Raw genomic sequence first — 14,965 nt, 5'->3', positions numbered from 1 at the left:
CGGAAAATAATAAAGTAAAGTTCGGGTCCCCATTGACTTTAATGGGGTCCGGGGTCAAGTTCAGGTCAAGTTCGGATCCCGAACCCGAACTTTGACCTGAAGTTTGGCCGAACCCAGCAAACCCGAACTTCACCGGGTTCGCTCAACACTAGCGGTGACCAAGCAGTGGGTGTAGAGCAGTGACGCAGCCGCGGTGACAGAGCGTTGGTTGGGGGAGGGGGGGGGGTTGCGTGGTGTAGTGACAACGTGGGGAAGAAATAAATGACAGAGCTGGAGGGGTGGAACAATGAAAGGTTCCATCACGTCTACGGCTCGGGGGAAAGAGCAGTAACAGAGCAGTTACAGAGCCAGGGGCATTGATAGAACTCTCAACTCTGCCAGCATCCCTCAGAGGACCCCCTTTCGGCAGGTGTTGTCAAACTGGGAAGGTGAGGGGGTCCTTTCCATGCCACATCAGCAGCTAATTTGCCTAAACCACCTAGATTGGTACGGGTAGTAATGTGCTAAGAGCAAGAGTGTGCACTAAACTAATTGCTGTGATCACATTAAGGCCTCGTTCACACCAGGCAGTGCGTTCCGGCCCGATTGTGTCCAGAATGCACTGCACCGCATTGCGGCCGGCTAACTATATTGTGGGGCAGGAGGGGGCGTAGTGGTCTGTTTAAGTGATTGGCACCATAACCATGCCCAATGGTTGCAATGTGATTGGCTGCACAGGCTCGCAAGGCACATTATGCCTGCGGCCCAGTCCAAACAAAATGATGCAAGCAGCATTTTGACTGGACCTCAGGCATAATTGTGCCTTGCGATCTCGTGCATCCGATCACCTGCGGCTGTGGCTACGGTGCCATTCACTTCAATGGATCGTCACGCCCCCTCCTGCCCTACAACATAGTGAGCCGGCCGCGATGTAGTGCATTCTGGACAGAATCATCTGGTGTGAACGAGGACTAAACTTAGAGAGTCATTTCACACCACAAAGACTGGAACGCAAGCCACCTCCCTGCATGAGGAAGCGTGGCGGTGCATTGAAATATGGTTTTGATTTAAAATAATTTTTGTATCAGGACAAGTAGTTTGTCATGAGGGACAAGAAGATCGAGCACCCGCTTTAGTCCTTCGACAAGTAGTTTTTTTTGTTTATTTCCACACCCCTGCTAAGGGCTTGTTCACACGAACATGTGATGCCCGTTGCCGTATTGCGGACTGCATTTGCGGATCCGCAATACACGGTCGCTGTTCTGTGGACATTCCGCATCACGGATGCGGAACCATTCATTTTAATTGGTTCGCAAATCCGGAGACGCAGAACAGAACACTACGGAGTGCTTTCTGGGCTTCCATACCACAAAAATATAGAGCAAATTCTATCTTTTTGCGGAATGGAAGGATCGTGGACCCATTCAAGTGAATGGGTCTGCGATCCCCATGCGCCTGCCCCACGGACGGTGCCCGTGCATTGCGGTCCACAGCAGGGGCACGGGCTTCACGTGTTAGTGTGAACGAGCCCTAATATGTTTTAAGTAGATCATCTACAGCAGGGATCAGCAACCTCCAGCACTCCAGCTGTTCTGAAACTACAACTCCCAGAATCCTCCTTTCACTTCTATGAGTGTTACAAGAACAGCTGAATAGGTGTGCGAGCTGGGAGTTGTAGTTTCACAGCAGCTGGAGTGCCGAAGGTTGCTGATCCCTGATCCACAGTTTTAGTTGCTACACACGTTTTGTGACAGATGTGACTGAAGCCAAAATCTGCCCTGGTGAATTATTTTTTGGGTCACTCTTGGGTATAATACTTGGAAAGCCGTTTATGCCAAATCACAGGTAAACACCCCATAAAGTGAAGCCTGGCCCATAGCACAGACCCGGGCAGAATTCAATCTATGAATCATCAGCAATGTATGCTGTAGTGTTGAAGGACAGGTCATGAAGAGAACATTGCTCTGAAATCTCTAGTGTCTGGCCACCTTAAAGGGGGTTTCCAGGATTATGATGGTTTTTAACATATATGGTTTTGTAGAGGTTTACCTCAGCTACATCTTGCCCATGCTTTTTCTTTTCAAATCTGGAGTCTCCTGATCCATTGTCTCCATGTAATCAAATCTCTCTGGTTGGTTACATCCTGTATATAGCATTTCCTGTTGCTGTATCCAACCAAACCCATGATGCACTTCTCTCTTCACTGCCACAAATCCAGCACCGCCCCTCGTTTATAGCTCCTCCCACCCCGTTACATAGACACTCCCCTATCACTGCAGCTGCTTTCCCACGCTCATGAACATGACATCATCAGAAATAAGAGAGCCACGTGGACATGGTCATGTGACCACAGCCTATAAAAGGAGATAGGAGCAGTAAAGGTAAAAGAAATACATTACAAAATTACAGCTACCTTAATAAATGATTATTTTAAAGGATGTTGATGCAAACCAGAAAACCCTTTTAAACTTTTTGAAACTAAAAGACCTGCCACCACAAAACGCAGTGCAATCTGGAGACAGCATGCTACAGACCAGATTGATATATAGTTTTATGGGAAAAGAGTCAGTGAAACGTGTAATTTATACATCTATAGCTGCTTTTTCTGAACTTAAAGGGAGTCCGTCAGCAACTTTACATGTCTCAAACTGCTGACACTGCAAGCGGCCAGGCCCCCGGCGTTACTGGTCGATAACTTTTCCCCCTGTTTATCTGGTAGCTGTCCAGTGGCAAAAAGCCACGTATGTGCAGTCCGTTCATTGAGACCACTGCCCACGGTGGGTATTGTACAGCACATGCCCGGGCCCAGCGGCGATGTGATACTGGGCTGGTTACCAGCTAAACATAGGGAGAAGTTATCGACCACTAATGCCGGGGGCCTGGGTACTTGCTATTCTAATTTGCATATACCAATCATTCTTTTTTGGAGCTTTACAGATGTAGAAAAGCCTAAGAAAGGTGCCGTTTGTTTTATGTAAGTGTGTCCTACAGTGCAGTGTCAGCAGTTTGAGACATGTAACGTTGCTGTGTCCAGAGAGGACCCCATCACCATTGGAAAAGTAGCCAGGGGGGATGGGAATCTGCAGGTACGTTCTATACATCATGTATAGCCTAAGGCAGGGCTTGACAAATTTCCTTGGAATCTAGGAGCCAGCTAAAAAAGTTAGGAGCCAGGCAGAGCCGCGTCATAAAGCCCCTAGTAGGTGCCCCCATAGTGCTTCCCCCCCCCCCCCCACACACTTTTCCATAGAGCCCCCCAATAATGCTGTATACCATGTTACATTAACCACCGTTCCGTCCCCGGACCCTATTGACTATAATGGGGACGGGGGTGGAGCTCCGGCGCAGCACGGCAGTTCGCGGTGAGAGGCCACCGGACTAAAAAGTTGGACATGCAGTACTTTTAGTCCGGCGGCCTTTCACCATGCACTACCGTGCTGTGTCGGAGCTCCGCCCCCATTATAGTCAATGGGGACGGAGCGGTGGTCCGGCGAAACAGCGGAAGGACGGATCCGACAAGGTGAACAGCCTGCCGGATCCGTCCTGCCGCAAGTGTGAAAGTATCCTTAGTTATATAGCTACTGAATGAGACAGAAGAAGGGATGCGTTTAAAGGGAACCTGTCACCGGGATTTTGTTTATAGAGCTGAGGACATGGGTTGCTAGATGGCCGCTAGCACATCCGCAATATCCAGTCCCCATAGCTCTGTGTGCTTTTATTGTGTAAAAAAAAAAACTATTTGATACATACGCAAATTACCCCGAGATGAGTCCTGTCCCTGAGATGAGTCAAGGACAGGACTCATCTCAGGTTAATTTGCATATCTATCAAATCGTTTTTTTTACACAATAAAAGCACACAGAGCTATGGGGACTGGGTATTGCGGCTGTGCTAGCGGCCATTTAGCAACCCATGTCCTCAGCTCTATACACAAAATCCCGGTGACAGGTTCCCTTTAACATATATATCTACTTGAGAAGCCAATTTGATCCTAAAGGGTTAATTCAACCTGTAATCTAAACTCTGTCCTGTCACTTCTCTTATCTCTCTGCTCATGTCCCTTAATTATCACTGCTGCAACAAAAGCATCAGCCTCAGTGTAAACTGTTCTAGAGTCTGACTCACGGTTCTTCTAACTCAAAGAATCGAATGAGTCACTAACTTAGGGCTCTTTCACACCTGAGTTATTGTCTTCCGGCATAGAGTTCCGTCGCCGGGGCTCTATGCCGGAAGAATCCTGATCAGTTTTATCCTAATGCATTCTGAATGGAGTGAAATCCGTTCAGGATGCATCAGGATGTCTTCAGTTCCGGAACGGAACGTTTTTTGGCCGGAGAAAATACCGCAGCATGCTGTGCTTTTTGCTCCGGCCAAAAATCCTGAAGACTTGCCGCAAGGCCGGATCCGGAATGTATGCCCACTGAAAGGCATTGATCCGGACTTAAGCTAAACGTCGTTTCGGCGCATTGCCGGATCCGATGTTTAGCTTTTTCTGAATGGTTACCATGGCTGCCGGGACGCTAAAGTCCTGGCAGCCATGGTAAAGTGTAGTGGGGAGCGGGGGAGCAGCATACTTACCGTCCGTGCGGCTCCCGGGGCGCTCCAGAGTGACGTCAGGGCGCCCCACGCGCATGGGTGACGTGATCGCATGGCACGTCATCCATGCGCATGGGGCGCTCTGACGTCATTCTGAAGCGCCCCGGGAGCCGCACGGACTGTAAGTATGCTGCTCCCCCGCTCCCCGCTCCTACTATGGCAACCAGGACTTTAATCCTGGCTGCCATAGTAACACTGAACACATTTTGAAGATGAAGCAGTCTTCAAATGCTTTCAGTACACTTGCGTTTTTCCGGATCCGGCGTGTAATTCCGGCAAGTGGAGTACACGCCGGATCCGGACAACGCAAGTGTGAAAGAGGCCTAAGGCTACTTTCACACTTGCGCTTGATCGGATCCGTTCTGAACGGATCCGATCATATTAATGCAGACGGAGGCTCCGTTCAGTACGGATCCGTCTGCATTAATAACTTAGAAAATTTTCTAAGTGTGCAAGATGCCTGAGCGGATCCGTTCAGACTTTCAATGTAAAGTCAATGGGGGACGGATCCGCTTGAAGATTGAGCCATATGGTGACATCTTCAAGCGGATCCGTTCCCATTGACTTACATTGTAAGTCTGAACGGATCCGCTCGCCTCCGCACGGCCAGGCGGACAGCTGTCCGCCTGTCCGTGCGGAGGCGAGCGGAGCGGAGGCTGAACGCCGCCAGACTGATGCAGTCTGAGCGGATCCACTCCATTCAGACTGCATCAGGGCTGGACGGAGGCGTTCGGGTCCGCTCGTGAGCTTCTTTAAACGGAGCTCACGAGCGGACCGACGAGCGCAAGTGTGAAAGGAGCCTAAGTCGGATCTTTAGATTCTTTTAACCTGAGACTCATTCGATTCTTTCTTGTACTTGTGTCAGTGACTCAGACTCAGAGCTGCTAGTGCTTGCCTTGCCTCAGCTCTGATTGGTTGGTGGGCGGGGAGGGGAGGGGCTGGCAGAAACAGCTTCCACTCTAGGATCAGATTACACTCCTCCCGAGTCCCTCCCCTCCCTGCTGCCAGCGGCTCTGCTATTGTGTGCTGTGACGGAGCCGTTTCAAACAGTGCTGCCTCCAGACAGAAAGGCGCTCCGCACCCATCGCCCGGGCACCTTTGAAAACGGGGCTGACAAATACCCAAGCGCCAGAACTAAATTCCTGGTCGCCATGGCGACCTGGGATTTGTCGAGCCCTGGCCTAAGGCTCCATTAACATGGCTGTGGTGCTGCTGTGCCCATTGCAAACCGTGGGCACTGGCCATGTGAACTCCACCATGTGGTAGGGACTTCGACTTCAATGAGTCCATGATCTGCAAGGTCTGAGAAAAGATATGTCCTATCTCTTGCAGGGCGGAGGCACGGAGACGGAAGCATGCGAAAAAGAGTTTACATGGCCCATGCCTGCATTTTGCAGACCAGCAGTATGTGGTCTACAACACAGGGACAGCGGCACCACTGCCATGTGAATAGGGCAGGCAGGACAGCTTTTTCTTGAGCTGGAATACCCCTATAAAATATAGTAAAGCTACAAAAAGTCTAGATGTAGCTCCTGCCTTAAAGGGGTTGGCCACTTTCTGGCTACTTGTGACCAATGCGTATGTAAGATCACTTTATGGCACTTACTAATATAGCCTTTGCTGATATTTTGCGCAGTTTGTTATATTTCGTAAGATATGTCCTCTTGTTGGTCAAATCTTCTGTGCTGTCCACACAGAGATCCTGTCCATAAGATGGCCGCCGATGGAGGGTCATGTGACCAAACACATCGCTTCAGATGGTAGCTGTGGTGTATTTGAGTGGTGGAGATATATGGAGGGGATTTGCCCAGTCACATGACCCTCCATCCATAGCCATTTTGTGGACAACACTACTGTGACGACAGCACAGGGGGCTTGGTAACCAAGTGGGCATAGGTTATGAAATATTGAAAGGCTATATTAGTAAGTGCCACATGGTCATCTTAGGCTACTTTCACACGAGCGTTCTGCTGTCCGCTCGTGAGCTCCGTTTGAAGGAGCTCACGAGCGGAGCAGAACGCTTCCGTCCAGCCCTGATGCAGTCTGAATGGATGCGGATCCGCTCACACTGCATCAGTCTGGCGGCGTTCAGCCTCCGCTCCGCTCGCCTCCGCACGGCCAGGCGGAAACCTGAACGCTGCTTGCAGCGTTCAGCTGTCCGCCTGGCCGTGCGGATCCGTCCAGACTTACAATGTACGTCAATGGGAACGGATCCGCTTGAAGATGACACCATATGGCTCAATCTTCAAGCGGATCCGTCCCCCATTGACTTTACATTGAAAGTCTGAACGGATCCGCTCAGGCTACTTTCGCACTTAGAAATTTTTCTAAGTTATTAATGCAGACGGATCCGTACTGAACGGAGCCTCCATCTGCATTAATATGATCGGATCCGTTCAGAATGGATCCGATCAAGCGCAAGTGTGAAAGTAGCCTTACAAACACCCAGAAAGTGTGCAGTCCATTTAAGAGGAGGCAATTGGCACTCATTATTCCAACACTTTGGAGCATAAAGAAGAGTCACTCATTTCACACCAGCCCATGGGGGTTGACAGATTTGATTAGCATGCCCTAACATTCACAAATTATTGAAATCACCGCAGCAGAGTTTCTGGTTGGAGAATTTCCCATTCTCTCCACCTTACCTTCAGGGCACAGCCACACAGTCAGGTTTCCTGATGCAGTTTTGGAAGCCAAAACCAGCAGTGAAAAAAAAAAAAAAATTCTCTTCTTTTATGATCCACTCCTATTTTGGCTTCCAAAACTGGAACAAAAACCTGAATATGTGGCCGTACCCTCAAAGCTACTAGTAAAACAAATTTCTCCCCAGTTAACCTCTTCAAGCCCAGAGTCAAGGTAGATCACACATACATGGACAAACCCATTACCAGCAGACACTTGTAACACTTTCTGCACCTTTAGATTGTTCTGCTTTCTGCAAACAAATCAGAAAACTAAAGAGTATCTTATCCCCATAGTATTCACAACACTAATGATATCATGAAGCACCTAGTTTTTAGATCTGACAAATTCACCTACCTAAAATGTGGGCTATAATTGAAATTCCAGGCCTTACACTTATTATAGGAGGTCAGGGGGCTGCAGGCAGTTTGCAGTTGGGGTGGGAGACAGATAAAACATCTGCCCCATAAAAGAATTTAGATGCAATACGAAATGGTCTTCTGCCCAGGGCCCCTTCTTATCAGACATAACAGGGGGCCACTAAAAAGAGCCACTCTTAGGCCTGTATTACACCACCAGATTATCTGACCAATGTCTGTCCAATTAGAACAATAGTTGGTGTATGTAACAAAAGATCTGTGTGTAAACGGCCATGTGACCAATGACTGGTCAGAAATCTGTCAGATAATCTGTAAGGCCCCTTTCACACGGTTGAGTTTTCCGCGCGAGTGCAATGTGTGAGTTGAACGCATTGCACCCGCACTGAATCCCGACCCGTTCATTTCTATGGGGCTGTTCACATGAGCGGTGATTTTCACGCATTACTTGTGTGTTGCGTGAAAATCGCAGCATGCTCTATTTTGTACGTTTTTCACGTAACGCAGGCCCCATAGAAGTGAATGGGGTTGCGTGAAAATCGCAAGCATCCGCAAGCAAGTGCGGATGCGGTGCGATTTTTACGCACTGTTGCTAGGAGACGATCGGGATGGAGAACTGATCATTATTATTTTCCCTTATAACATGGTTATAAGGGAAAATAATAGCATTCTGAATACAGAATGCATAGTAAAATAGCGCTGGAGGGGTTAAAAAATTATTTAACTCACCTTAATCCCCTTGATCGCGCAGCCGGCATCTCTTCCGTCTTCTTTCTTTGCTTTGTGCAGGAACAGGACCTGTGGTGACGTCACTCCGGTCATCACATGATCTTTTACCATGGTGATGGATCATGTGATAGACCATGTGATGACCAGAGTGACGTCACCACAGGTCCTGTTCCTGCACAAAGAAAGAAGACAGAAGAGATGCCGGCTGCGCGATCAAGTGGATTAAGTTGAGTTACATTTATTTATTTTTTTAACCCCTCCAGCGCTATTGTACTATGCATTGTGTATTCAGAATGCTATTAATTTCCCCTTATAACCATGTCTACAGAACACCGATCCCAAGCCCGAACTTCTGTGAAGAAGTTCGGGTACCAAACATGACGATTTTTCTCACGCGCGTGCAAAACGCATTACAATGTTTTGCACTCGTGCGGAAAAATCGCCCATGTTCCCGCAACGCACCCGCACCTTTTCCCGCAACGCCCGTCTGAAAAAGGCCTTAGGGTACTTTCACACTTGCGTTTTTCTTTTCCGGCACTGTTCCGTCCTAGGGGCTCAATACGGGAAAAGAACTGATCAGTTTTATCCCCATGTATTCTGAATGGAGAGCAATCTGTTCAGGATGCATCAGGATGTCTTCAGTCTTTATGACTTATCAGGACAGAGATAATACCGCAGCATGCTACGGTTTTATCTCCGGCCCAAAAATCTGAAGACTTGCCTGAATGCCGGATCCGGTATTTTTTCCATAGGAATTGCTGCATTGACGGATCCGGTCATGCGCAGACCTTTAAAAATGTGAAAAAAATTAATACCGGATCCGTTTTGCCGGATGACATGGAAAAACGGATCCGGTATTGCAATGCATTTTTCTGACTGATCAGGCATTTTTCTGACTGATCAGGATCCTGATAAGTCTGAAAAATGCCTGATCGGTCCGAAAAAAAGACATGAGTTTGCATACACTTTGCCTGATCAGGCAGTTCAGGCAACGGACCTGCCTGCCGGAATCAAACAACGCAAGTGTGAAAGTACCCTTAGTGTAATACAGGCCTTACTTACGAGGACAGCCAACTGATTTTCTTGAGGGTCATGTGATCACTGAAGAAGTGAAAAAAATGGGTAGCACTCCGCAGCTAGTGGGGCTGTCTCTACAGATTATCGGTTGGAAGGAAAAGCACTACCAAAAAGAATAAATAAAAATCAGACAGTTACTAAAGTGTTTTTTTGTTTGGCATCAACATCTTTAAATCATCTGTAATTATGAAATGCATTTCTTTTACCTTTATTGCTCCTATCTCCCATTCTATGCTGTGGTCACATGACCATGTCCATTCAGATCTTTCTTATGTCCATACAGGGGCAGTAATAGGGGAGTGTCTAAGTAACTAGCTAGGTGGGAGGAGCTACAAACTAGCTGGGCACGGTTAGGGGCGGTGCTAGAGGTGTGGCAGGCATAGGAGAAGTGCATCATGGGTTTGGTTGGAGATAACAACAGGAAGTGCTACATACAGGGTGGAAACAAACCAGACCGATTCTTTTATGTGGTAAAAGGGGTCAGAAGAGTCCAAAATGAATAAAAAGTATGGTAAAGATGTTCATGAAGTAAGCAACTGTATGAGATTATCTGTTAAAAATCCCTGAAAAAAAATCACAGCCGAATCATTTTATGCAGTGCAGGTTCTCCCCTGTAGAACTAAGGCTAGTTTCATACTAGCAGCAGGCGAGTCCGGCAGGCTGTTCCGGCGGGTGAACAGCCTGTCGGATCCGTCCTGCCGCTAGTTCACATGTGCCGCCGGACTTCCGCTTCGTCCCCATTGACTATAATGGGGGCGGGTGTGGAGTTCCGGCGGCAGCACAGCAGCGCACGGCGAGAGGCAGCCAGACTAACAGTACTGCATGTCGTACTTTTAGTCCAGCTGCCTCTCGCCGTGCGCTGCTGTGCTGCCGCCGGAACTCCACACTCGCCCCCATTATAGTGAATGGGGACGAAGCGGCAGTCCAGGGGCACACGTGAACTAGCGGCAGGACGGATCCGACAGGCTGTTCACCCGCCGGAACAGCCTGCCGGACTCGCCTGCTGCTAGTATGAAACTAGCCTTAGTTCTACAGGGGAGAACCTGCACTGCATAAAATGATGTGGCAGGACGGAGTCTTTGAGGATTTTACCACAGTTTTTTTACACGTGAATGTACCCTAAAAAAGCCTTACAAGATCGACTATAGACATTTTCTGAACCAAGACCGTTTCTGAGACTGTGAAATGGACAGACGGATCCTGACAGGGCATGGAGTGCTGACCGCATTTTTTACGACCTATTGAAATGAATTGGGTCCACATCTGATCCACAAAAAATGTAGTTCGGATGTGGACCAAAAATACAGTCAAGTGAATGGAGCCTAACGTGAAACTAACCTTAAGAAATGTATCTCCAGTTTTTTTTCATGCCGGCCCCATACTGGAGTGAAACTAATTACCGTGGTTCACTACACCTACCGTCCCGGCCACTGTTCAGAACTGGAGTGCAAGATGTAAAATTGCTAAATGTTGTAAAATAATTTGGGGGCAAATAAACCCAAAAAGTTGCTAAACCCTATTTTATGACTTTTTAAAACCAGAATTCTGGAGTGCATGGCTTAATAAATCCCCCTACGTGTCTGTTGTAGGGGTACAGAGCAAAGACAGGGGCTTACATTAGAAGTGCCTTTAGCATTCAGGCCAAGGTTTAAAGGGGTATTCCCATCTCAGACAATGGGAGCATAGCGCTAGGATATGCCCCCAATGTCTGATAGGTGCGGAGGCCCGAAAGTTGAGGAGGGCACACTGCGTGTATGCAGCCGCCCTCCATTCATTTCTATGGGGCCATCAAAAATAGCCGAGTGCAGGCTCAGCTATTACCATCGGACCGTAGAAATGAACGGAAGCGGTGGCCACACAAGCGCGGTGCGCTCCCGGTCAGTACTGTGGGGAGAGAGTTTGGTGGTGGCCAGACCCTGTGAAACCCAGGGTCCTCTGGCCACCACCTTTCCTGCTTCGTTCTCGGTGTAGGTGCGGGTCCCACCTCTGGCAATCCTATCACAGAAGTACCATGTCAGAGTAAGACTGTGCAGAGGGGATTGAGGAGCATAGCGGCAGCCAGCTTGTGGCGGGGAAAGCAGTGGAGATGCTGACAGCACCCAGCCGTAGGCAGAGCTGGGGCTACTCCTTTACCTTTGCTTTATAAAGACGAATTAACTAGAAGCATATTTTGACTTTTTTGCAGGATTGTTTTTTCTGACACAGTATTATCACACATGGAAGACTAATAAATACACACACACACACACATAGAAAATTCCCTTAAAGGGGTTGTCCAATTTGAAAGTCTTTGGGCCAAAGTGCAGATAGGCTGATAAAGGACAACATCTGCATGGAGTTTGTATGCTCTCCCTGTGCTTGTGTGGGTTTCCTCCGGGTACTCCGGTTTCCTCCCACACTCCAAAGGCATATAATTATAGGAAACATTGGGGGCAGCAAGTGATGTCTGTACAGCGTATAAGGGCTCATTCACATGTATGAATGGGTCCGCAGCCGTAGTTTCGTTTCGCGGCCCCGTAAAAAATATACAGCATGTCCTATTCTTTTCCGCAATCGCAGACAAGAATTGGTATTTTCAATATAGCCGGCCCAGTGAATGCACACGGCCTGTATACATGTTTTGCAGTCTTGAGAATGTACAATAAAACATTAAATGTCTGTCACGTAAATGACACTAATATAACTCAGAACAACGTGACCGCATTATAACCCTACCGCTATGTCATCTGGGGGATTATACCATGTCCGGGAAAAGCACTTGTATTCCTATAAAAAAGGAAAGAAAAGTGCCCAGGTCAGCGGGCTTTTTATTTTTTTTTAAAGCGCCCAAGCCCACTGCCCTTCCTCGACATCTGCTCCTCCCCTAACCATCCAAATGTCGCACACACCTTGCGCTGCACTTCCGGGGCCTGTGCACTACATTCCCTTTTCTGGGCTATTGCCTCAGGGTTATGTTTCTGCTGATCTTCACAAGCGTACACTGAGGCGCCTGCGCAGAACACTCTCTTAGGACAATAGCTCAGACTCTAGAAGCGCAGCACAGGGTGAGTTAACTAGATTTGGAGCTGTATCGCCGTGACATCAGGGGAGGGGAGCAGAAAGTGTGTGGCGGGCTCGGACACTTCTCGCCCAGCTGGGCACTCAGGAGCCCTTTTCGTAGGAATAAAAGAACTTTTCCTGGACATGGAATAAACACCTCCATGATATAAAGATATGGTTATAATGCTTTTACATCGTTCTGATGGCCATCGCTGGTAGTTCTATCAGTACAGACTCTTAAAAGGGTATTTTGATCTGGACATTAATGTCAAATTGATAGGATATGGCATAAATGTTCACTGTGAATTGGGCAGAAGCTGCGCATGCGTGTCTCTCCACTGAGCACACTGACTGGGACCGGCTATTTTCACAGGCCCCATAACTGTAAATGGAGAAAGCCACGCATGCGCAGAGTCCTCTCCATTAACAACTGCATCCTTTTCCTGAGAAAGAGGTAGGACCAGCACCTATCCGACATTTATAGCATATCCTATAGCTACGCCATAAATGTCCAGAAGGGACAACCCCTTTAAACTCACCTTCCTGAACCCCATCCGATTCCAGCACTACTGCTCCATCCTCTCGGCCAGACTAGGCTGTAACTACGATGTACTGAATACAGTGGTGACGTCCTGTATACCGCTGCAGCCCGTCACTGGCCTCAGTGGTCGCATGCAGTACACCACTGAGGCCAGTGACTGGCTGCAGCAGTATACAGAACATCACTGCTGCAGCAAAACCATTATATCACGGCAGCGCTGGAAGGGAGAGAACTCTGGAGGGTGGGGGTCATTTTTTTATTTTATTTTATCAGCCACCTTACAGTTTGGCACCAAAAACGTTCAGCTCGGACAATAATCCAGCCCAGATTGGCAGTGAAATCTCACAAGATCAGAAGCAACCTTTGACAAGACTCCAGCAGCGGACATTATACCGGCATGCCAAGATGCCCATACACTGCACATTTATGCCCTGGCCGGACCACAACTCTCAGCATGACATTTGTGTTGAGGACTCTGCCAGCATTATATTCCCAGTAAAAACACAGCCACCCCAGTGAACCTCATCATAAAAGAATGGTTTCCACTGGGCACAGCTGGCACTGGCACAAAGCATTGTTTCAGCATCTAACAAGCAGCAGGCAGTCCAGTAATCCGGAACCTGTGATCACTCACACACTCACACACACACACACACACACACTCACCTCCAGATTGAAGTGGCTGCAGCCCTTCAGGAACTCCCTGATGTTGCCCAGGCACTCGGCCTCGGTGCGCGGCTCCGGGTACACCTGCGGGCAGAGACAGACAGCGGGTCACTGACGTTAGCCGGGCGGCAGCACGTGACGTGCACGGAGGCTCCTACCTACTACCACTATGTGTCTGCTGTCCTCAAACCACCAGGAAGCGAATCCCAGCTCAGGAAATGACGTGCGGCGCAGGGAAGACGGCTGGGACCCGCTGGAGAACCCCCGGCGTTAACCCCGTCACTGCCAGTCACGTGACCAGCCCAGGTCTGGGACCGAGTCTCCTCAGACATATGCAGGACGCCTACAAAAGGAACAAAGGAGCCCCCGACACACAGCTGGCCATGAATCCTCCTGTCAGGACAGGGACACTGTGTACACTTTGCGGTCTGTGTGACCGACCCAATGGGGTAGATTTATCAAACTGGTGTAACAGTAGAACTGGTTTAGTTGCCCATAGCAACCAACCAGATTGCACCTTTCTTTATTCCAAAGCAGCTGTGAAAAACGACAGGTGGGATCCAATTTCGATAAATCTACCTCATTGACTTCAGTCTGTGATCCGCATTTTGTGGAAGGGACTTACAGATCCGAAAAGCAAGCGTCCGTATGTCCGTTCTGCATCTTCTATGTTTCATAGCAAATACAAAGTCAATGGGTTCCCAAAAAGTGCTAATGCAACACAAACGGCGTCCTATTTTACGGACCGCAATATGCATACGGCCGTGTGCACGAAGCCTTACTTACGTGAGATTTGTATACAAATTGTGCACGATATATCAAGAGGGCTGTGTTCACACTGCTTCTGTGGTTTGCAGTATACACCGGGCTGTCTTAAGACCTACAGTGGATACAAAAAGTCTACACACCTCAAAATGTCAGGTTTCTGCGATGTAAAAAAATGAGACAAAGATAAACCATTTCAGAACTTTTTCCACCTTTAATGTGACCTATAAACTGTACCACTCAATTGAAAAACAAACTGAAATCTTTTAGGTGGAGGGAAGAAAACTAAAATAATGTGGTTGCATAAGTGTGCACACCCTCTTATAACTGGGGATGTAGCTGTGTTCAGAATTAAGCAATCACATTCAAAACCATGTTATATAGGAGTCAGCATACACCTGCCATCAGTTAAAGTGCCTCTGATTAACCCCAAATAAAGTTCAGCTGCTCTAGTTGGTCTTTCCTGAAAGTTTCTTAGTCGCATCCCACAGCAAAAGCCATGGTCCACAGAGAG

At 48.2% G+C, this 14,965-nt stretch overlaps 1 protein-coding gene across 4 annotated transcripts in view; it reads right to left on the bottom strand.

Moving 5' to 3' along the window:
• ARHGEF7 (Rho guanine nucleotide exchange factor 7) overlaps positions 1–14,965 on the bottom strand; it is a 156,179-nt gene that overhangs the window by 101,680 nt on the left and 39,534 nt on the right. For all 4 annotated transcript variants that reach the window (XM_044284880.1, XM_044284876.1, XM_044284878.1 and 1 more), the window contains exon 2: positions 13,687–13,770. In XM_044284880.1, coding sequence (XP_044140815.1) covers positions 13,687–13,770 — 84 coding nt within the window. The remainder of the gene's footprint in view (positions 1–13,686; positions 13,771–14,965) is intronic.

This window comes from Bufo gargarizans, chromosome 3, assembly GCF_014858855.1.
Source record: "Bufo gargarizans isolate SCDJY-AF-19 chromosome 3, ASM1485885v1, whole genome shotgun sequence".
Classification (NCBI taxonomy): Eukaryota; Metazoa; Chordata; class Amphibia; order Anura; family Bufonidae; genus Bufo; species Bufo gargarizans.
This window is presented reverse-complemented; position numbering and strand designations above follow the sequence as displayed.